This window comes from Meleagris gallopavo, chromosome 1, assembly GCF_905368555.1.
Source record: "Meleagris gallopavo chromosome 1, MGAL_WU_HG_1.1, whole genome shotgun sequence".
In the NCBI taxonomy this organism is placed as follows: Eukaryota; Metazoa; Chordata; class Aves; order Galliformes; family Phasianidae; genus Meleagris; species Meleagris gallopavo.
Genome location: NC_139404.1, coordinates 168,704,968 through 168,728,997, shown reverse-complemented (window position 1 = coordinate 168,728,997; position 24,030 = coordinate 168,704,968). Strand labels below are relative to the sequence as shown.

At 39.5% G+C, this 24,030-nt stretch overlaps 1 protein-coding gene across 1 annotated transcript in view; it reads left to right on the top strand.

Moving 5' to 3' along the window:
* Nucleotides 1-11,234: 11,234 nt before the first annotated feature.
* Nucleotides 11,235-24,030, top strand: part of COG6 (component of oligomeric golgi complex 6) — a 50,002-nt gene continuing 37,206 nt past the window's right edge. The window contains exons 1-4 of the mRNA XM_010728760.4: nt 11,235-11,399; nt 12,115-12,258; nt 12,816-12,887; nt 13,626-13,684. Of these exons, the coding sequence (XP_010727062.2) occupies nt 11,289-11,399; nt 12,115-12,258; nt 12,816-12,887; nt 13,626-13,684 (386 nt within the window). The 5' untranslated portion in view covers nt 11,235-11,288. The remainder of the gene's footprint in view (nt 11,400-12,114; nt 12,259-12,815; nt 12,888-13,625; nt 13,685-24,030) is intronic.

Sequence of the window (24,030 nt, the reverse complement as noted above, 5' to 3'; positions counted from 1 at the left end):
TCCCATTGCCAACGAGGCCTGTGTTAGTGGGAGATGCTGAGGAGGCTCACTGGGCACCAACTCTGCAGCTGAGGGAGGAACATCAGGGAGTTTAGGATGGGTGTTAGGAAAAATTTCTGAAAATGAGCTGTGAGGCACTGGCATAGGGAAAACAGGGAGGTGGTGGAGTCACTGTTCCTGAAGGTGTTCAAGAACTGTGTAGGTTTGGCACTGAGGGATGTCGTGAGTGGGTGGGGATGTGTTGGTGGTTCAACTTAGTGATCTTTCCAACCTTAGCAATTCTATGATTCTATGAATGCTTGCTCTGCCCTCACCAGTGCCACAAAGATGCTATGGGACAACTGGTCCGAGGCTAGTTCTCATTTGACAGGGAACTGGCTTAGTTCTGCACAGAGGAAAACCACAAGAGTGATTTTAATCCTAAATTTCCATTCTTCCCAAGTGGGCTTGGAAAAATAAGGAAAGTTTGGATTGTGAACGAGTGATTTCTCAGTTAGAAATATTTATTGGCAGTCTGTTTTCTGTGCGCACAGACCAATACAACATAATCGAGCCAACTTATTTACCAGCAGAACATCTACTCATCCTCCCCAGGCAGAAAAAGAGCGCTAAAGAAAACACGGATCCTACACGGGAGCGTAAAGCCTCAAAAGGCAGCTTTCACCCAGTCCCCGAAGCAGGGAGCGGTGCCGGAGCTCCCAGCGCTGCTCCGCAGTGCCGCTTGCTGGGCACCTCCGGCCGCGGGCACAGGCAGCTCTGCCGGCGCAGAGATTTCAGCCTGTCTGCGTTCTGCACAAATCTCTCACCTGCTTCACGACCGCACCGTTCTGCTGTCTTAATGCTGACGAGCTGCAGGTGCAGAACGTGCCACGCTGGCCTCACTGCTGGATTTTGCGTAAAGTGTGTATCTGCGTGAAATGGATGCGAGGCAGCTCCCTGGTCCTTCCCCCAGGCCTTTTGCTGCAAAACTGCACTGAGCTGCTTCTTCCCCAGGCTGCAGCAATCGTTTGCATCTAGGTCATCTTATTAGATCGCATTCCCAAGGAAGAAGCTAATGATTTCTGGGGGGTTTTGAAAGCAAAGCTGGAAATCCTCGTGTTGGGGACAAAAGCCAATTCATTTTACAAGTGGAAGCTCATTTCCTCCAGATCGTACCCGGAGGTTCATGTGTCTCTCAAGCCCTCTGTGAAGCTGCGACCTCTGAAATCTCTCACAGCTTTATACATGGCAAAAAAATGTAATGCCAGCGCTGTGACTTGAAACCCAGGCAGTGCCCACTTCTTGGTGCACTCCGTTCCAAAACACAGGGAATGTCATCACGTTCTCAACAGGGGAAGGCCTAGTTCTTTTTGTTTGTTAATCTCTTTGTTGTAAAGAGGTTATCTAAAAGGCTTTGGCAAAGAGAAGTCAGAAGTCTTATAGCATCTACATGCCCTATGCATTTGTATAGATGTGATAAACAGCTATACCTCTACCATACCTACATTAAAAATACTGCACAGGCTCAGATTCACTCTGCACAAGCATAGATCACAGGCTACCTGACCTGCACTATGGATGGGGAGGCACAGACACCAGTTCAGCCACATGCTCTTCCTTCATTGCAGGGAGTGAGGAATGTATGTTAGACTGTAAGTGCTAATATTTGCCTTTACAAAGTGTTTTCCTTCCACGTTACAAGTTGTTCTTTCTTTGTCTTTAAAGTACATCTTTTTCTTCTTCCATTAGAAGCTGCCTGCTCTGGAAAGAGCTCTTAACTGCTTGTGAAAGAGTTCTCTCTACATTTTGTTGTAGCAAAATAACCTAGTCATAGACTATGCTTCTGCAATATAACTACATATTTCAATATTCATTTTCACGATGAAAAAGCTAATTAGCAAGGTCGTTACAGTTGCCACTTGTAAAGAGGAAGATAGTAATTCCATTAATGTGCTCACAGGAACTTCATTTATATTACCTCTTAACCTTTACAAGGATATTATCATTTCAATAATTAATTGCTTTTTTTCATTTAATTTGCAGTTTACCATTTTCGAGGGAAATTACCCATTAAACTGAGAAGTCTTTAAAAAAAATCTTAACTATACACTACTGGCTTAGTAGTGTATAGAACTTAGAAAAGCTGGATATTTGCTACGCCGCTTTCACATGTCCGAGAAGAGAGGACTGCGGTAGCACTGCATATTAAAGAACTACCCATCACATGGACATTTAACAGTTGGATGAAAAATGAGGTAGGATGGGGCTGAGACAGTGATGAGAAGGGAATTAATCCTTACTCTCTCCCTCCGCATCCAGAAGGCAATGCAGACTTTCTCTTTGACTGAAGCAGTGACAGTTGTCTTCCCTGTTCAGAACCATCTTGTTTCTTCAGCCGAAGTCAGTTTACATCCATGAGTTCTATTAACTTCAGAGACTGAACTTATAAAGGAACTTTGGCTCAACAGTGCAAAACAGAAACTCTGGCCACAGGTTACCAAGAACTTGAACACATCTTTAAGCCAGTGCCTGACATTTTGGAGAATGAAGCTCAACACACGTATTTCTGCCCTCTCTCTCAACCTTCTAGTAAAACAGCTATTCCTTTCAATGAGTCAGATGCAAGCAAATATCCCTGTGGAATTGTGCTGGTACGTTATCTCTGTTATGGGTAATAAAAATTGTGTCCAAACCTCACTGTGCTAAAGGAGAGGGAGTGGAAACAGGAACAGGTTACCTGGGAGGACTATAAAGAAGTTTTCCGAATGCCAGGGATCAGGCTAGAAATGCTAAAACCCAGACAGAATTAAATCTTGCCAGGGGCTTAAAGGGGAACAAGAAGAAATTCTACAGGTACATCAGTGATAAAAAGAAGGTGAGGAAAGATGTGGGACCTCTCCAGAAGGAAACTGGAGGCCTCGTCATGAGGGATATGGAGAAAGCTGAGATACTCGTTTACTTCTTTGCCTCAGTCTTTACCAACAAGGGCTCTAGCTGCACTGTCCAAGGTGCAGAAAGCAAAGGTAAGAACTGGGAGAAGGAAGATCTGCCTGCTGTAAGTGAACATCAGGTTTGAGACCATCTAAAGAACCTGAAGGTGAACAAGTGACAAGATCCATCCACAGTTTCTAAGGGAACTGGCAGATGAAGTTGCCAAGCCAGTATCCATCATATTTGAGAGGTCATGGCAGTTTGGTGAAGTTCTCACTTACTGGAAAAGGGGAAACATAAACCACATTTTCAGGAACGGAAAAAAAGAGAATCTAGGGAACTACAAGCCACTCAGTCTCACCTTTATACCTATGCAAAATCATAGAGCAGATCTTCGTGGTGACTCTACTAAGGCACATGGAAAATAAAGGTGAGGTGACTGACGGTAACTAACATGGCTTCACCAGGGGCAAGTCATGCCTGACAAACTTGCTTTCTTTTTATGATGGAGTTACAGCATCAGTAGATAAAGGAAGAGCAACTTATGTCATCTACCTAGACTTGTGAAAGGTGTTTGGCACTGTCCCACATGACATCCTGGTCACTGAATTGGAGAAAAATGGATTTGATGGATGGACCACTCACTGGATAAGGAATTGGCTGGATGGTCACACTCAGAGAGTTGCAGTCAATGTCTCAGTGTCCAAGTGGAGTCCGGTGATGAGTGGCATTCCTCAGAAATCGGTGTTGGGATCAATGTTATTTCATGTCTTTGTAGCTGATATGGACAGTGGAATGGAGTGCACCCTCAGCAGGTTTGCAGACAACACCAAGCTGATTGGACACACTAGAGGGAAGGGATGCCATCCGGAGGGACCTGGACAGGCTTGAGAGGTGGGTGAAACACATACCTCTGAGAGATGGATTTGGATGGGAAGATGGAGAGGTTGTGACAAAATGAATAAAGAAAGAATATATGGAAGAAGAAACGGAAGAAGCAGGTATGAACTAGACTGTACCACTGATTTATGAATGAAAATCAAGAAGTTTTTCTAATTCAGGTCCAAAAACTGAACTAGCCCTTGGGCACTTCCACCTTTGCAACTGGAAAGTCTATAATATTTCACCCAAAATGATATGTATCTGTATGATATGTCACATGCCTACAGGCACCAAGTAGATCATTCAGCTGTGAAAATAGGACTTTTCATTTATTTTATTTATTGCAAAATAAAGCATCGTGCTTTTTTTCACCTCCTTCCCCATGAGTATAGGGAGAGTCTGCGTCTACGCTGGCGTTCAAATACAGTAGGTAATTTCCACAACACAGAAGCTGGGGAATACTTTTAGTATTATTTGCAGAGAAGTCTAAAGCCAGAGTCAGGTCTATAGGAGTGAGAAAAATAATGTATCCAGTCAATGGTCTGTCATGAAAGTTTGCTAGGTAGGTATCTTAGGATGAAATGCCCTCCGAATTTCTGTTCCTTTTATTATTCTGAGAAAAAGGACAATCAGCTATGGACTTTGTTCCTTCAGTCCTGATGGCAGAATAATAGAATCATGGAATTATAGAATGGTTTGGTTTGGAGGTGGCTGCAAAGATCATCAGACTCCAATCCTCTCACTACGAGGTCCCACCTACCAGCTCAAGCTGTCCAGGATTCTGTCCAACCTGACCTTGAATGCTTTCAGGGATGGGGCATTCAGAGTTTTACTGGGCAGCCTGTAGCAGTAGAAAATTGGTGAGATGTCTCCCAGCATAGGTATTCAATATTTTCTTCAGGCATCGGTGTCCAAGACAGTGAGAACAAATTCAGCTATTCAGTGCAGCAGTGGATCAGCAGTTACATCCCTGATAAAGTCCCCAAGCAGTCTGCTTTTTTAACCAGTGAAAGGAAAGCCTAACTTCATGCCAGCATCGGCATTTCCTGCCATAAGCTTTCTGTAGTGAGGCACAAATATTACTTGAAGACAGTCTGCTAATTTCTGCCAGTTAGTGCTGCAATCTGCTGCTGCTTAAAGCACTTGATGCTTTTCTTTGAGGTGTTACTCTGCCAATATTATTAGGGGTCTGGACTTTATCACACAAAGAGCCATGTATGAGACAGAAATAGAAAGAAGATGATGACCATTGGCATAAACATAAAATATTATTTCCAAACCTTCAGGTTAGCATTTTTCTCAACATCACCTTTGCTCCTTGAAAGGCACATGCTCTGCATACACAATGTTTTAAGGTGTCAGTGTTGAAGTGAAATTGATTGATGCGTGATGTACAGACATAATGACGATATACTGAAGACAGCTCTGCCTGCATGGACAGAATAGTCTTTGCTAGTTTGCATGCAAAAGGAAGCTTGATGTCTGTCCTGGGGAACCTGATAATCTTTTGCAGTTAATACTGTAGTTGGAGGTGCTGGAAGAGCTTGCTGAGTTCATGCCAGGGAACAGTCTCACAAGGCTGCAGACACTGTACTGTACACTAGCCAAACTAATGTGCCTCCTGCTATAGATGCTTACACAGAACTCTTGCTTTTGCAAATCACTCATCTGAACAGCAAAATGTACGATGCTTACTCCTTCAAAAATGTGATCACAGAGTGCCATCAGTGTTCTGTCCCATGATGAGGCCAGGGCCAGGCTAGGATATGATCATCCTGCCTTCTCTTAGCAGAACTTTATAGGCTGATTCCTGCCTCATTGTTCCAGATCACAAATGTACAAATGTGTACTGGATAAACCAAATCTCAAAAACAAAGTTGCTTCCTACAGCCTTTGCCATCCTTCAGGGACATAATTACTGGCTTCCAGTGTGTTGCTCATGGCGATACAGCTCTGCAATTATGCCGTGAAGGCAGAAGTGACCATCAGAAAGCAATGGCAGATAATTTTAGAAAGAAACTGCAGCCTTAAACACATTTATTGGAGTTTAGCAGATCTTTGTAGAGAAATTGTTCACAGCTCATCTGTGGCATCTGAGACCATTGTCAGCTGTTAAGTTATTTTTATCCACTGAAGCTCACCAGCATCTCTGAGGGTGATGGCACCTGGCCAAGGCCTTGGAAAGTCCGCTTGAGCTGACACACAAAGATGAGTGGTTGAGGCAAGCCTGGAGGACACTTCCGAATCAACATTACAGAGGGAATTAAATTCAAATATACCAGGTAGCTCCACAGTGGAGTTGCTGAAAAGTTGTTGTTTTTGCTTCCCTTCTGACAGATGGCAGAGAGTGACTTCTCCTGGCCTTTTGGAAACTTTTACTTTTCCTCCTATAGCAAAAAAGTTTCAAACACATTTGTGATGAGCACTAGGGAAGCATGGGTTTAACAGTTGTATGCGCACAGTTTGGTTTTGGTTTTAATGTTGCAATAAAAATGGCCATGGTTATGAATACATACATGTGACTCACGGTAATAACATTTCTAAGAAGAAGTGTCACAAGACAATGACCTTTGTGGTAAAGCTACCCCACTTTTGTCTACCATTGCTTGTCCACTCAAAAGCTCCTTGTTTCCTCATGGTTCCAGAGTCACTTTTGCCTGAGAAAATTGCCACCTGCCTTTTAAAAGGGAGATCCCGTACCCTAGCTGTCCCTAGCCATACACTCTGATCCCTCTGGGCCAATACCAACATTTGTGCAGAATTTGTGAAGTTACCAAGGTGAGAAATCTATCATTTTATGCAACTATATCCCGTGGAACAGCCATCAGATCCATTATTGCAGCCATTAATGCAGAAGACTGTACTTCAAATTATTTTTGTGGTAAAGAAATTGAATGGAGCTGTCCAAATCCAGTCATTATACCGTGTCTGCATTGCAGAACTGTGCAGAAGGGAGATGCAAAAAGGCATGATGGCAGAAGTTATACTACAGGAGTTTAAAAGGAAACTTTTGAAAAGACAGATAGGCTTCAAACTAGAGACAAATCTGTAAACGCAACAGAGAAAATGAAATGGAGTCTGCAAAATTTACTTCATTGCGCATTTTATTCGTGTGAATATTTGTGCATCTCTTGTCCTGCCAAGTAGAGTAATAGTATTTTGCAAGCTTGTATGAATTCTGAATGACACAACATACACTATATGTAGTGTATGTCTCGAGCAACCTGAACTGTAAACACAAGGCAGCCTTAATGGCTGGGTTCTGGGGAAAGCAAAAATGCATAAGTTATGCAGACATTGCAGTGATAACAGTCATGCGTCATCATTATCTGTGGGGGCTTAAGGTAGTGGTCTAGGATTTCCATTTCCAGGAGGAGAGCATAATGAACAGTCTGTTCATAGGAAACATGCCAGAAAAGTCAAGGGAAGAAAAAAACAACAGATTCTACTGACATCCTTAAGTCAAGGACATTTGACCCACAAGTTTGGGTTTAAATATAGCAGCTTGAGGATCAGTCTGAAAAAGGGAACTCTGCCAAGTTTGTGGCAGTTGTGGTCTGTGTTAAAACTTGTCCTGATGTACTTACTGAAAAGGCATTTTTCTGCTCGTATTAGAAATCCATACTGTTGGTTAGGCCCATTCCTGTGATTTATTAAATCTAAGCTTTTTATGATCCATGTCATGATCCCATATATTCATGGGTTGACATGAAGGCAGTGCTCAGTAATTCAGGTTCTATTCTCCAAGTTTTCTTAGCTAGAGAGTGACCTAGGCTGAGATCAGAACCATAGTGAAGAGTGCTGTTGCTTTCCCTGATGTTGAATAGATGTATTTTGTTGTTGTTCAGTTTAGATTATCTTTATTTCATCTGTACAAAAAAAATCATTCCAGAGACTCTTTACTAGCAGGACAAAGGCAGTCATTTCTTGAAGAGAAAGGATAGCAGGTAAGGTGTAAAACATGGACTTTATATCACGTGTTCATCATACCCTGTTTCTACTTGTTGTTTTTTTTCTCTCTTTTGGTAAAAAATATTTCCCTTCATTGCTATATTGTTATTATCATGATAACAATAATCTTCCATATTGCAGTTCTTGTCAACATACTAAAAGGCATACACAAAGGTTGATAAGCTTTATATCCGACTCACGTAGACACAACTTCACTAATGCAGCTCGTTAGCACAGGAAGATACTACTGTTCTTGACTCCACCATCTAAGCCATTTGTTTATTCAAAAAACTTTTCTCCTAGATGCAATTTTGCTCCTCACTGAAGTTCGGGACAGTACCATGACCAATGTTATTGACCTTTCTGGGGATCTGACCATATCGTTTTGTCTAAGATTTCTTAGAGAAGTCTAAGAAAACTAAGAAGAGGTCTGGAGCAAAATGCATTTAGACCAGATCCTACTAATTTCGGTGACATGATACTTCCCCTATTATCAGTGGTTGTTTTTTTCAGCAGGAGATGAACAGGAAAATTTCATAAGTTTGGCATGCTTTAAAGTGCATACTGTACTGCTAAAGTTATCTTTTCAGTGAGTTATAACAAACAGGAGTTTTGCAGCTCCTAAACCAGGTGGCTGATTCAGCATCACATATATTATAGCCAGTACTGCTGACTATAATATATATGCATGACAACAAATCCTCAAGAGGGATAGCATGAGCTAGCAGAAAACTTTAGAACTGTATGTTCTTCTGGATTTTCAAGGGACGAAGACATGTTTTGCTACATGACTACAGGTTGCTGTCAGGATTATCTCTGATCAAATTACTCATGGAGTCATACCTTGACTTGTAGAGTGGGGTCAACACTGTCTGAGCTTTTGAAAAATTGCTAGCTCAAGGAGTGGGCTGATTTAGTCTGGTGAAAAGTATCTACAGTGTTAACCTTTCTCTTGGAAAACAAGCCAAAAAAAATTAATCCCTAACTGACTTAAAGAAACAGTAGTATCTTCCTTTTCCTCTGCTTATCAGATGGATTTTTTAAAGTCAAATCTCAGACTTTAAAATGCTGGAGAAAGCCAAAGAATAATTTGATGTTAGTGAAGAACATAAGGCAGTGATGGATATCTTTTGAGGTGTGTTGTGTGCTGTGGAGAGCATGTTGAAATCAAGTTCCACTTAACCAATCTTCTTGCAAGCAAAGTAGTGGAAGGTGTCCCTGTCCATGACAGGGGGTTGGATCTAGGTGATCTTTGAAGTCTCTTCCAAACCAAACCATTTTACAACTACATGAATCTTCTTTCGTGACTGTGACACAGAGGGATGCTCTCACTTCACCAGGGATGGAGTAGCTAAGAGGCAAGTTACTAAGGCCAACTTCCTGCAAATGCTCTTCCTTGATACATCTGAAAGCATCAGAGCCTACAAACTGCATATAACAGTAGCATTGCCAATATTCTTTTCATCCCTTCTTCCTCCCTATTTTCCTTTCTCCCTTCCTTCCTCCTTTCCTTCTTCCCCTCCTTCCTCCCTTTCTTCCTTCTTTTTCCCACTTTCTTCCTTCTTCTCTCCTGCCTTCAAAGATTCCTCAGTCTCTTCTATTACTCTTCTTTCAGTGTTTGTTTTTTTTTTTATGTTCTCATTGATTTTTATGTTCTCTTCTTCCTTCATCACAAAAAATATTTTCCTTTCTCACACTCATTTGCTTATCATGACACCTCTTTAAGGAAACATTCTCTTTATGCCATGTTATATCATATATCTTTTGCCACAGGGCACTAGCTCCAGTCACATCCTTGTTTTGTTGTTAGCCAAACTATGTATACCCATTGTTTTGTTGTTTGTTTGTTTGTTTTTTCCTTACTTACTACAGAAAGCTTTTTTGTCTTTCCCTTCAAAAAACCGTATAACTCAATGTGTTTGAAGATACGTTTGCAGTATTAGCTTGGGTTACTTAAATACCAGGAGGCATTCCACAGTCATTCCACAGAATAAACTGTGCTCCTATCTGTAGTTTACCAGATGGGTGTTCCGTGAACACTGTTACCATAATAAAGAACTGAAATAAGCAAATCAACAGAAAACACTGGGTACCATACATTTCTTTGCTGCCACCTGTAGTTTGCCTGCTGTGTCTAGCTTTGGTAAGATAACTTATGCTTGAGTAACTTACACACACTTTACAAACTGTCTTCTGTTGGTACGCAGGGACTGATATATGAAATCAAAGCACCTTCTGGCAGTTATGGATCACAAACCCCCAGTCTTTTTGTCCCACAGTGTTCAACCAGTTGCCTTAGCAGGAAAATGTTTGCTGATGGACATGGAAATTAGTAAGAATGCCACGTGAAAACTTTGTTTGTGACACTTAGAAACCATGTCACAGCAGCTGAGTTTTAGACGGTGACCTCGTGTTTTTTGTTTTAAAATATTTTTTACAAAGAAAATGCCAGTCTGCAAATAATATCCATTTCAGAAAAAGTTAGGTTTTTATTTTTCTTTTTTTCTTTATGGTAGTTGCATTTAATATTCCTGAAAGAGTAAAATAATAATTCTCATCTTCCCTGGGGAACACAAGCACACATAAACATATGCTTTTTCAAAATCCTACGGGTTATTGACTTAGCTAGAAGCATTCCAGCTCATGAAAGGAATTCTTGGAAAAATATGCTTCCATCATAGAGCACTGGAAAGCAAAAACTGGATGCTTCAAAAGGTAACACATGTACCAAATGCCAGAGGAAAACCTGTGTGGCTCCTTATATGTTTGTCGTATAACTTTCTGGATGAGACATGACAGTGACTGAATAATCTGAAACTTGTGGTTCATATAGTGTCATAGAATCACAGAATGGATTGGGTTAGAAGGGACATCAAAGCCCATCCCCAGCTATGGGCAGTGCCACCCAGCAGCTCAAGCTGCTCAGGGCCCCATCCAACCTGGCCTTGAGTGCTTCCAGAGATGGGGCACCCACAGCTTCTCTGGGCAGCTGTGCCAGCATCTCTCCATCCTATTCAAGAAGTTCAAATCCTTTTGACTTCGAGGCGTGTCTTCACTGTGTCAGTACATACCACAGATTAATACTGTTCAAATCTTTGTTCAATCTGGTGGCAGTATCCCATTTATGGTTGGGATGGGATCCTTCCAATAATAGATTTTTCCGTACGTGCTTAAATATCACTGCTCACATCTGTGATGGCATGCAGCTGTCAATGGGGGCTGTTTTACATTTTTATTTTAAGTTTTAAGCAAATTCCTGACACGAAGCACTCAGTGTCATCACTGATGTACCGGACCCAAGTCAGACCCCTGTGGGACACCGCGTGTCACCTGGACTGCTTTTTAAAGGTTAAAATTCTAAAGCTCCTCGACAGCCTTTCAGAGCGTTCGCTCCACAGCCCTCAGCTTTGTTGTGGAATTAGTTGCAGATGCTTTCTTCACAGCTAACGTAGGGCTCTGGGTCGGCACAAATACACACGGAACCAAAGCCCGGGGAGCGTGTTTCCGCGGGAGCCGTTCAGCCACACGCTAGTGGCCGGGCAGCCATGGCCGACACCGCTCCGCCGCCTTCGGCAGTCGCCCCGACGGGTCCGGGCATCAACCCGCTGTCTCGCAAGCTCAACAAGATCCTGGAGACGCGGCTGGACAACGACAAGGTGGGGCGGGCGGCGGGGCCGGGGCCTGCGGGGCAGAGCCGGCCGAGGTGCCGCTCCCCGTGTCGCTGCGCAGCGCCGGGAGGGCGCACGGAGCGTTGTGTGCTGAGAGAGGCTTGGAAGCAGCTCGTTCCGATGCAGCCCTGCGAAGGCTCAGAGCTCGGCTGTCAGGGCGCTTCCACAGCTTTACCTGATTTAGCTACTTCGTAGCTGTGAATGAACGTGCTTTGACCGATTTTTGTGATTAAAACTATAATAAAAGTAAACGAAGTCGTGTATTACATTAAAAGAAATACTCGTAATTATTTTCGTTATCTACTGACTGATCTAAAGCGTGTTGTCTTTGTTTGTTTGCTTGTTTTTCTCTAAAACCATAAAGAACGATAGAATCATAGGGTCATTATGGTTGGGAAAGACCACAAAGCTCATCCAGTGCAACCACCAACCCATCCCACCGTGCCCCACATCCCTCAGTGCCACGTCTACACCTCAGGGACGGTGACTCCACCACCTCCCTGTGCAGCCTATGCCACTGCCTCGCTGCTCTTTCAGAGAATGATTTTTTCCTAATATCCAACCTGTATTCTAGCAGTACGCTAACGTTTTCTCCAAAGCCCCGAACATGAGTTGGTTGCAGCCTATGTGATGTGGTTCTTTGTAACTTTCTCTCAAGTTAAAGGTTGTGGGTTGTTGTTTTTGTTTTGTTTTCGCTTTTTAGGAGATGCTGGAAGCACTCAAGGCTCTTTCGACGTTTTTTGTCGAAAACAGTCTGCGCACCCGAAGGAACTTGCGTGGAGACATTGAGCGTCGGAGCTTGGCCATCAATGAAGAATTTGTCCACATATTCAAGCAAGTTAAAGAGGTAGCAGCTTTACAGTTTGGGTAGTTATTTTGCTCAAATAGAACTGCATAATTTTAAAAAACCCTGTCCAATTGCATTTTGAAAACTTCCAGTGATGGGGATTCTGCCATGGCCCTGGGGAGGTTGTTCCCGTTATGGATTATTCTCACTTTAAAAGAAGAAAGTGAATTCTTTCTTTTATCAAGGGGAGACTCCTCCCAGTATATCTTGTGTCTGTTGCCCCTCATTTTCATGTGCCTCCTTGTGAAAAGAATGCCTCTATCTTCTCTGTAACTGCCCTTTACGTGCAAGAATACTATGATGAGGTCCCCCTGAGCCTTTTCTTCAGAATGAAAAGACCAAATGCCTTCAGTTATTCCTCAAAGGACAGGTTCTCCTGCCCTTTGATCAAATTTGCAGCCCTCACATCAGTTCTGAGTTGTGTTGACCTGAACTAGACATAGTACTCAATGTGTGATCTGCACGTTCGTAGTAACAGAGGAATCTCATTTTGATGGGGTGAAAGTGGCCCTGGGCATGACATTCCTGCTTTGTTTCTGTTATTTTAACTTATTTAGGAGCTTGAGAGTATAAATGAAGATGTTCAAGCGATGAGCAGCTGCTGTGAAGATATGTCCAGTCGTTTGAAGGTAATGTATGAAGAGATGTGCTTTGTTCTTTTACTTTTAGATTGTAACTGTTTTCTTTTGAAGTATAAATCGTTATTCTAGAAGATTAACAGTGACACTGATACACGAGTATTATGTATAATGCAGTATTCAGATATTTCTTTTTTACTTTAGAAAATGCATTGAGGAAATTATTTTACTTTCTTAGAACTTAACTTACTTGGAATGTAGCAATGTACTTCTGAGAACATCAATTTTCATTTGTATTTGAGAGGAGAGAAAATAGTTTGTTGGAGTGGATGTGTGAAAGATTAAAGCATTAACTATTTGGTGTATTATTGTATAAAATTTAAATTTATTCAGCCTTGCACACTGAGTAAAGCATGAGTAGCATGTCCATGTATATACCTAAAACATACTTGTTAGAAATTATCTTGTAATCAAAGAGTGAGAAAAATCAAGTGTGCCATCTTGATTCTACTGGTTTTGTTTCATAACATTGTCTCTCAGGAAACCTCTTCAAACTGCAGAACAGTGTGCAAATATGAGTGTACATAATAATAAAAATATATACAGATGAAGTTGTTTTGTTTCATACCTGAAATTTTGGTGAGTTAATAAATGTTATTAGCTTTTTGTACTGAATAGTATATGCTCTTTAAAATACTAATCAGAAAGGTTTGAAAGTATTATTTGTTTTAGAAGTTGTGTAGTACATTTTTTTATTTGTATTCCTCGTATACTTGATTCTAACTCTAGGCAGCAAAAGAACAAACCCAGGACTTGATAGTAAAAACCACAAAGCTCCAAGCAGAAAAGTACGTATGCCATTTTACTTATTTCTTGAAGACTTGACAGTACTGATGTAATTTTATTTTAGATCTGGTTCTGCCACTTCTGTTTTTGTTTAGTGACTTTGCTTTTTTTGCATCTGTACTTCTCTTTTTTAACACTGTGTTCATAGTTCAATTAGAATAAAAATATAGAACTCAAGTTTATTACTAGAGGATACAAAGGTGAGAACACGTTAATGCTTGTTGTCATAAAGATGGACCTTGTAGAGGAAAGAGTTGTAGTGGTACTGTGTGCTCAGTATGGCTTTGTTTTGCCGAGTGTCAATTGCTAATGTAAGTTAAATAATTTTATAACAGATAATGGATCTACATGAGATCAAAATTCATTCAACTTCAGTGTTTATTTTGCATTTGGGGCATTTGGAATATACCGTTTGATGTTAGTTAATGTATGTAAGCTTGTTTTTCAATTGTGTTTGAAGTTTTGTTTGTTTGTTTGTTTTTTCTCTTGTTTAGTGTTCCAGTAGTGTAATGCCAATGACTATCTGACTGGTATTTTCTGTGTAATTCAGAGACATACAGAAATTTGATGCAAATTGATTGAAGTATCTTTTCTTTTTATTTGCTTTGAAATAAGGGCTTTCTCATGTTGCAATGAAATGTGTTTTTGTTTTTTTATGCAAAAGACAAGCAAACAACAATGCCTATTTCTATATTTTAAGTGAATTCCTTCACCCTACAAATACACTAGTATAGGGAAGTTGTTGGCCATTATTTTAGTTTATTATTGTGACATAATATTCATCTTTAAAGGAAGAACAGTCTAGGTTTAGACATAAAAAGGAAAGGGAGTAATGATGGATGGAAGTGGGATTTGTGACCTTGAGCTGATTTCTGTACTGATGAAACTTTACCGAAGTATTTCAACACTAAGCCTTGCATTAGTTCCACAGACTCTCTGGTGTTAATGCTCCATATTCATTGGAGATCACTCTGCTGTTCAGGGACTGGATGTAAGAAGAAAAGTTGAGTTATAATCTACTTTGCCATCTTTGAAGTTAACTGTGAAATATATAAGTACTGTTTAATGAGCCTAACGTAGACCAGTTTTCCCTTAGTTCTCCAGCTTCTTTGTGGAAGAGAAGATTTGTATTTTGCTCTTTTCAGTATTTTTATTAATAGGAAGGGGATAATAATAGCGTATGACAGATTGGTGTAATTTTTAATGTTTCTGTGACTAAGGCATCTGGTTTTACAGCTTTAGCCTTTGTCAGTTTAGAAGAATGAATCTCTTCGCTTTATGAACTTTCTTCTAAAGATTATATATAGCTCTCTGGAGATTAGAAACAGTTATTTCCAGTGATACATTCCTAGTAGAAATTATGACTTTGGGTAGCTCTGGTTGCACTTTCAGAATTAGTGGGTTCATATTGTGGACTTCAGTAGGAAGTGGATTATGCCCTGTGAGAGTCTGATCGAATGTGAGATTGGAGTGTAACCTGTCCGTACTTTCATGTTGAATTACAATAACTTCTTGAAATACAATACTGGTTGATATAAAATGAAGGATTTAGCAAAGTCAGAGTTTAAGTAAATGAGCAGAAGTCAGTGCTTAGAAAATGTGTTACTTTGAGGTTAAGCATGTGAAGCAGCAAGGCAGAAAAGCAGTCATCTATTTTTGTCTAGTCTCAAGAACAGGAAAGCTGTTTTGATTCCCTGTACTGAAGCAGAATGGAGGGATAGCAAGACCAATTCCAAATACAGTATGCCTGATTGGTCTTAAAGTCATTAAAGGAGATTATGCAGAGGGTACATCAGTAGTTCTACAGTATATTCCTTAAACAGTAGTTAACTTAAAAGACTTTCTGCAAATTTACCTTGAGAACACAGAACATTCTTCAAGCATAAGGAGAAGAAAAATGTTGGGAAGCAGCCTGTCTTTCACTCTGTGACTTAAGAGTGCACACATAGGAAAAATACCTTTTAAAAGGGTATTTTATAAGTACAGCATGAAGTACTCACCATCGGAAACCGAACAGCATTTGTCATCTTCCACAGTTATGGCTATGGAAGACTCATAGTGCTATTTATTAACAAGATTAGCTCTTCTTCCTGGCTAAAATTTAGACAAAATGATTTTATTTATTTGCTTTGTCAAGCTGCAAAGAGAAGGCTGTTTTGTTCTATATGGTTCATTTGAGTAATCTTTCCTTTTGACACGTTCAGTGATTGTTTACTTTTATGCACTACTTTGGTTTGAATCGGGCACAGGAAGAGGTCTCTAGTGTCAGATGTTAGGGGTTTCTTGAAAAGCTGAAATCTTGCTTGCAGGCAGCCAAATATACATTGTGAATTGCTCATTCCTTTGGATTAATAAGTGACATTACTTAGCCAACAAAGGAGTGCAGGTTGGACAACGCTTCTTCTGGGGTTTGTCCTAAAGTGCTGATTGAAATGCAGAGAAGATGAAAGTTGGGCCCATTCAAAACCAGGACAGCTGAAACAAGAGACTGAAGCAGAAACGGTCAGTTCAGAAGGCAGCAGTAATTGCTGAGGATAATTTTTTTTTTTTAAGATAGATTCCTATAGTAATGAATAGGTTTCTTACCTTGCTGTGAAAGTTACAGAATGCATCTGCAGATTTCATCAGGCCCAAATTTCTGTTTCTACTCTGTGGTCCTACCAACTGTTTTGTAATAGGCTTTTCATAGGAAAACATCAGTTACTTTGAAGTTCCTTGAACGTTCAGGATAATGAGAATTTGTATTAAAATAGATCTAATATAGTAGATTTTTCTCTGTAGTTTTTAATTTTAACATTAAGTATTTTTTTCAGAACCAAATTAAATTTTACGGCCACCATATTTGTGATTTATTTTTTTTTAAGCTCTTAAAATAAGTGCTGGAGAATGAAATGTTTTGAAACATTACTCTGAAAAGTAAAATTAATTATGTAGAAATAATTATGTTCTTTTTCACATTAGTTATGTTCTTCTTTTTCCCACCGATAGTTAATGAACGTTGTGTAACAGCAGAGGTAAGACTTTCTATCATTTTGCTGAACCAGTTCTTTACAATGTCCTTGAGGAAAATTATTTTGACCCGGCCCTTCTCACTGAGTTCTACATTAAGCCCTGATCTCTTTTCATCTTTTTAGCCGTTTTATATTTAATAACTTCAAAAACTATCCTGTACAAGATTTGCTACTGATGGAAAAAATAATACCTTCCATGATGGCTGGCTTTCATCTGATTTATTTCAGCAGCCTGTCTCCTCCTAGGTTGGAAGTGTTTCTTTTTTGATTTCTTCCAGTGTTCTTAAACTGAAGGGAGACAGTAAACTTCCAGATATATTTCATGCATTTAAGGTTGCTGGGGATTTGCCTTTTTAAAAACATCTGATTTGATCTCTGACTGAAAATGAGCTGATATCTTTACTCTCATAATCTGATGAAATTAGCAAATTAGTTATGTTAGAAGTCCACTTCTTAATCCCTTCCCTTTGCTTTGTAAGAACAAAGTTGTGTATGCAGTGACTGTTAGCTCTGGCCTTGATCAAAGGTATCTCATCTTTCTGTAGTTTTAATTGTTTTCAGTGAATGACAGGTGGAACCTCTGCCTTCTGTAAATCTTCATGCCTTGTGAGAAGTAAATGTTGTCCAAAGGCATTTGTTTACTTCAAACTGCAATTAGAGAACCGAATTACCACTGCAAATCAGGGAGAGTTATGTCTTTTTAACCGAGGACATTCATTCCTCTAGTTATACAAACCAAATATCAAAAGTAAGCATTGAAATAGTAAATGAACTGTTTTCTTAAGCTGCAAAGTTGTTTTGTTTTTTTTTTTCCCCATGTGGCATGCTCCCCATGAGCCTACATAACATGTTTTGGTGGTGATGTTGGTTTGGTTTGATTTATTTTCCCCAAGATCAGCATAAAGAATAATATTTTCTAAAGTGCAAAGTGGCCACAGAAGCTTGAGTATGAGAATGAACGTTGTAAGTCAGAGCACTTGTTGTGCTTCCATTCTTGCCAGGTGTTTTTTTTCTCCTGCAGTATTTGCGGAGAGGTGGCTGTATCTGTGTCAGTGCTTCTGTGCAGGGATTGATTTATTATGCTCACGTTTTATTGTTTGCACTGTTTTATTGCTATTACTAGATGTACTCCAGGATAATTTTCATGCTTCTAAGCTTCTTACCTGAACTCATCAGTGTTTCTTCTAGTCTCTCAGGTTTGTGGTTTGAAGATAGAGCAGAGCACCTGCGGTATCCTGTAGGTAATGAGCTATTAGGGCCCTTCCTGTGTTGGCAAAACGTATGGTTAAGACCCTAGATATAATTGAGGAAGAAAGTAACATGTTTGTCTCAGATTTCAGCTAAAACTTTTGCCTTCTCAAATTGTTGCTTTTCAGCATTGCTTTTCTTGTAATTTAGTCTGTGAGCTTTAGTCTTGATTTGGCATAAATGCTGACTAGATTATATCACTTAAATTGTGGGAAGGAAATATCTCCTGCTAATCACATTGCATTTTTATATTTGGTAATTTGCCAGCGTTGTTGAAACATTTTTTCTTTTTTGTCATTTATGTTGCTTGTTCTGAATTTCTCTTCCCTGTGAAGACAAGTTAATAATAGCTGTATTGTATGTTAAAAGCAGAGCAGTTGGCCTTGATGTTATTATTTAAGTGATGTAATTTGTTTAATGTAAAACCTGTTGGGTTTTTTTCTGCTGTTCTTAAAAATTGAGACTTAAAGTAACTTGATAGGTCCTCATCATGTTAAATAATGCGGTACAAACAATTTAACCCATCCATCTGTAACACAAGATTGATTTATGGATGCTTTGTAACGTAGAGTGTTAAATAGAATGTTTGTTCTGTTGTATTTCGTAACAAACTTTGATAATGAAGAAGAAGTGAGGTAGTTAATTTAGACAGTTTCTGTGAATTGCTAAAGATCCATTTCAGTATCTTCAGTACATTTCTGTACATTTACTTCAGCACTCTAATATTGCTTTCAGGTTGCATTAGGCTTTCTATGCCTAATGTATGCTGCTGCTTAAGATGTGTGGGATTTTATATTCCCTTCTCTAACAGCCAACAGAAAAAGGATGATGCTCCTTGGCATGTGATTTTTTGGTAAAAGCATTCCATGACTCATCAGTTCTCTTGCTGTAACTGAGTTTAATTCTCTTTGCTTCAATTTGTTTTAATTGAATGACACTGAGACATGCTCTTCATTTAAATTCAACAGCCGCAGCTCTTGGAGTTCAGTGAATGATTTGAGTGTCAGCGCAGTGCTCAATACGAGGTCAAAAGTCTTAGGAAAAATGTTTCTCGGGGAACATCTGCTATAGCACACATCTTTCATGCTCGTCTCTTGGTGGTGCTTCTCCATTTTCTTCTCTTTTCAGAAACAACTTTTTCATCAGTCAGTTTGGAAGTGATTCAGGAAGCTCAGCAGTATTTGTAGCAGGTTAGAGAGGTATGCTTGCATCAGCATCTGCTGAGAAAACTGGTGATCTGGTGGCTCGTGTTAATGAGATGTATTTCATGTCTTGACCTTTGAGAACTTGTAATTATGTTTATTCCTGTGAAAATACTTCATGAGAAAAAAGCAATGATTGCCTGAACTGGATTACAATTCTGGGGGTTGAGAGTGAGCATTTTTGAAATTGTGAGGCTGATTTTTTTGTTGCTGATTTTTTTGTTCCTGATTTGTGCCACAGTAAAGCATAGCTAATAGGCCATAACACAGGAATCAAAGCAGCAATAATGGATCTGAAGAAAAAAAAAAACAAAAAAAACCCCTAATTTGTCACATTCTAGTCATGAACAACAAAGGGAAAAAAAGCTTTATTTCCTACTCGCTCTTCTACCTGGCAACCCTGTATTGTCATGAAGCATGAAGTTCTCTTGATCAGTGTGGAGTGGGGCACGGACTCGCAGACTGAGACACATTCCTTAAAAGTGCATTATTATCTGATTGCATTTCTGTCTGATGCTTGTCTAATCAGCACATCGAAGAACAGAGAGCTCTTGGTCTTCTCTGGAAATTGATTTTGGTTCTTTGTTATTTTTCTAATATCTAATTTAGCACTCCTTAGTAAGCTCTGATCTTATTCCAAGTCAATACAGGGAGCAGTATATATATATATATATATATATAAAATGTGTATATATATATATATAATGTGTATATATGTGTATATATATGTGTATATATATGTGTATATATATGTGTATATATATACATTATATATATGTGTATATATATATTTATGTCTTTGGCAACATTTTAGAATTTGATGACAGATTTAAAAATTAGGTTGAGAAATCCAATTTTGTATGTCTTTATGTCAGATTATGTAAAAGATATACTGAGATGTCAGTCTGTTTAATGCCATAGTATCAGCTCTCTTAACCCCTACAAAATGCAAAATAATCCATCTACTGGAAGTATGCATCTTTTTAACCTAATCTCTGTCCACAGGGACATCTTAACCATTGCTAAACACTGATTTCCCTAGCAAGCATATAAATTAAATGACTACTTGGAAGTCCTGCACATAAAAATCTTATGTACTATTCTGTAAATAAAGGTGATGTCCACAGAAACCTTATGGTATTACTCAGTAGATACATACTGAGTAGATATTAGGAAGAAATTCTTTACTGTGAGGGTGATGAGACACTGGCACAGGTTGCCCAGAGAGGCTGTGGGTGCTCCCTCCCTGGAAGCATTCAAGGCCAGGCTGGATGTGGCTTTGAGCAACCTGGTCTTTAGGGAGGTGTCCCTGCCTATAGCAGGGGGTTGGAACTAGATGAGGTCTCTTCCAACCCAAACCGTTCTGTGATTCTATTGTGAATGCATTTACAGCATGTGAACTTCTTCATTCTAGTGTTTAGTAATCTGTCTTTTTGACAAGGTTTGAATTGTTTCAGTGCAATTAGTATCTTCTGTTGCTGAACTTCTGAATTAGCCTGTTGTTTTTTTTTTTTTAATCTTTGTTTGTTTTTAGAGTCTGGTGTATCACGTAGGACATCTATTGCATTGCAGAATTGCTCTCTTCAGTTAGGGACTTCAGATGAGAGAAACCAAAGTTCAAGTCCACTTTTCTGCTGTCGTATTTCATTTACGTAATGACTTTCATAAACTTGTCAGTCGTTCAGCATAGAAGTACTTAATTATTTTTGTGTTTTGTACCTGCTGCTTGCCTCAAAAGCTTCTTCTTTCCGATTTAAAAGCCTTTTCTTAATTTCCTACCTAATTCTTAGGTGGAGCATCATTAAGCCTCCTCTCATAAGGAAAGGTTCATCATTCCTGTGGCCATTCCACTGCCTCAGGTTCAATGGGAGTCCATTGTTCTTGGACACAGGTGGTCAGGATAATGATGTTTTCCAGATGAGGTCTTACAAAAGCTTTCTGTAATCATGATGTTATTTTCCTTTATCCTGGGAATATGTTAGGCAATTCACTGTTCTTTTACTTTTCTTTTTTTTTTTTTAACTGTAGCAGAAAATGAAATAATTGAATTCTGTGGTGAAATTGGTCACTAAATACCTTCTGATAATGTTTGCGTTCTCTTTTTTTTTTTTTTTTTTTTTTTAAAGATGTGTGTTTGACATGTTTTTTAGCTTGGAAAAGAGAAGGCTCCAGGGAGACCCCATTGTGGCCTTTCAGTACTTGAAGGGAGCTTATGAACAGGAGGGGGAATGGATGTTTACGAGGGTGGATAGTGATAGGACAAGGGGGAATGGTTTTAAATTGAGATATGGGAGGTTTAGGTTAGAAATTAGGAGGAAGTTTTTCACTCAGAGGTGGTGACGCACTGGAAGAGGCTGCCCAAGCAGGTTGTGGATGCCCCATCCCTGGAGGCATTCAAAGCCAGGCTGGATGTGGCTCTGGGCAGCCTGGTCTGGTGGTTGGCGACCCTGCACATGGCAGGGGGTTGAAACTGGGTGATCATTGTGGTCCTTTTCAACCCAGGCCATTCTGTGATTCTATGACAGCCAAAATATAGTATAAAAATTTCTTCTACAAATGCTTTTTTATTTTTGCAGCTGGTACTTGTTTTTAAATATGGTTTCTTGTATATATATATATGTTTTGTTAAATTATCTTTTAAATTTGCCTTCTGCAAAAGCCGTAACAGAAAAGTAGCTTCTCCAGTTCCCAGTGAGGATCATTGATAAATATTCATTGAAGATGGTTATTTTTTGAGTTAAAATGACTATAAATGTTGCTCTTTGAGGCTTTAAAAATGAGAATATCGAATCCTCAGTAGTGTGAACTGAAAGTGCTTTCAGAAAGTTGTGCTTTGACTCTTCCTAAGTAAAGGGCGCTAGCAGATTTTTATGGTATACATGGTGGCGAGATGGAATTAAATTTTGGAGAAGTCTGTTTCTCCTTCACCTCCTTTTTTTCAGCTGTCTAGGTGATAATCCTAACAAACAGTGTGCATTTGTATTTAGTTCAAGTGAAAAGTGCATGAAGTGCATAGTTTTCCCAGCCCTTTTGAGTTCTCTTGCAAAAGAATTCTGTCTCCGTGGTAACGATTAAAACTGGGGAAATTGCTCTTTGTTGGAGTCCTGTCCCCTATCCAAGCTCAAAATGTCTACCAGTGCTTGGTGCTTTCCTGCTTCGCATCAGTTCTGTATTTCCATGATCTGTTAGTTTTGTTGTTTTCAAGGATAACGTTGATAAAGGGGAAAAAAGAAAATAACCTATTCTGAGATACCAGCACAGTTTTGCCTTCCCATCTGCTATGCTGTGCTTCCTCAGAACATAGTTTAGAAATGATGAGGTTGGCAGGAAGGGCCGTGGGTCTTGAAATGTCTGAGTGTCTATGCAGGTGCTGACTGCTGTGAGCTATGTGCAAAATAGCCTTACTCCAGCTTTTCTTGCTTCGTTTTGATCAGTCATCTTCTGGAAAATAGGATCCTTTCTCACACAGATGGATAATCAAAGCTTATTAACCTGGTAACCCGTTTTTTGAAACTGGACTTGATTAGCTTGTTTAAATCTCATATCCTTTCTACAGAGCCCAAATGAAATAGCTTTATTAAAAGTGGAAGACGTGCTTTTAGGTTTAGGGTAGAAGCTTTTGCCACTCTGGCTATCTTGAGACGAATAGATTAAACACTGCTGCCACCTTCAGGCAGTTGTTTTATGTTACGTTGTGTTGGAATTGAGTACATTGACTCTGAAGGGGACCTACAGAAAAGCTGGAGAGGGATTTTCTATAAGGACATGCGGTGACAGGACGAGGAGAAATGGCTTTAAACTGGAAGAGGGTTGGTTTAGACTAGATATCAGGAAGAAATTCTTTACTGTGAGGGTGGTGAGACACTGGAACAGGTTGCCCAGAGAGGTTATGGATGCTCCCTCCCTGGAAGCATTCAAGGCCAGGCTGGATGGGGCTTTGAGCAACATGGTCTAAAGGGAGGTGTCCCTGCCTATAGCAGGGGGTTGGAACCAGATGATCTTAAAGGTCCCTTCCAACCCAAACCACTCTATGATTTACTTCTATGACTCTTTTATGTGAGTAAATTATTGCAAATTGTCCTCTTTGTCACAGGAAAAAAAAAAATTTGTCCTCTTTGTCACAGGAAGAAAAAAAAAATAGGGGGGCTATGTAGAGTGAGGACTTACAGAAGATTAGTGATTTAGTAGTGAAATCTTCTGTGATTTCTAATTGTTTATTTTCATAACCATATAAGTAAATGGGGCACAGAATCCCAGAGCTGACTAATAGATACGTTTTTTTGTATAAATAATAATAATTATTATTGTATATTATAAATAATTATATTTCTCTGTGTCTTATTCTACAACCTTAATTCCAACAAATCTTCAAAGTAAAGTGAGAAAGAAACAAAACCCTGGTATGTCTGCTCTACTGCATTTCTTGAAATAGACTTCACCCTTCCTCAGTTCGGTAAAGGTATGCAGGCTACTGCTGAAAGATCCTATAAAAATAGCATTCAAAAAATCTGAAGATGAGCAAGAATAGTAAATGGAGATCTTTTGTAAGGGCAATTAAAATTTCTTTATGCTCAGACGGTACACAGGTTCTAAGAACAAAGAAGTGTCTTTACATCCCACTTGTTCCTGTGTTTATGGGAGATAGTATTAGTTTAGATAAGCCCAAAGAAGGTCTTGCATTTGTTTTCTCCAGCTTCCTTCCTACCTTCCTTGCCTTCCCTACAGGAGAGAGTGTCTAATGTAAGTCTGCTTAGCTTTGTAGTTAAATATAAAATAGAGGTTTCTGTTATGAGAGGGGAGAGCAATTGAATAAAGGTAATTCACTGAATTACACTGGTGGTTATTTCAATCAAATCCATTGGTGGTGACATTGATGGATTAGAATTC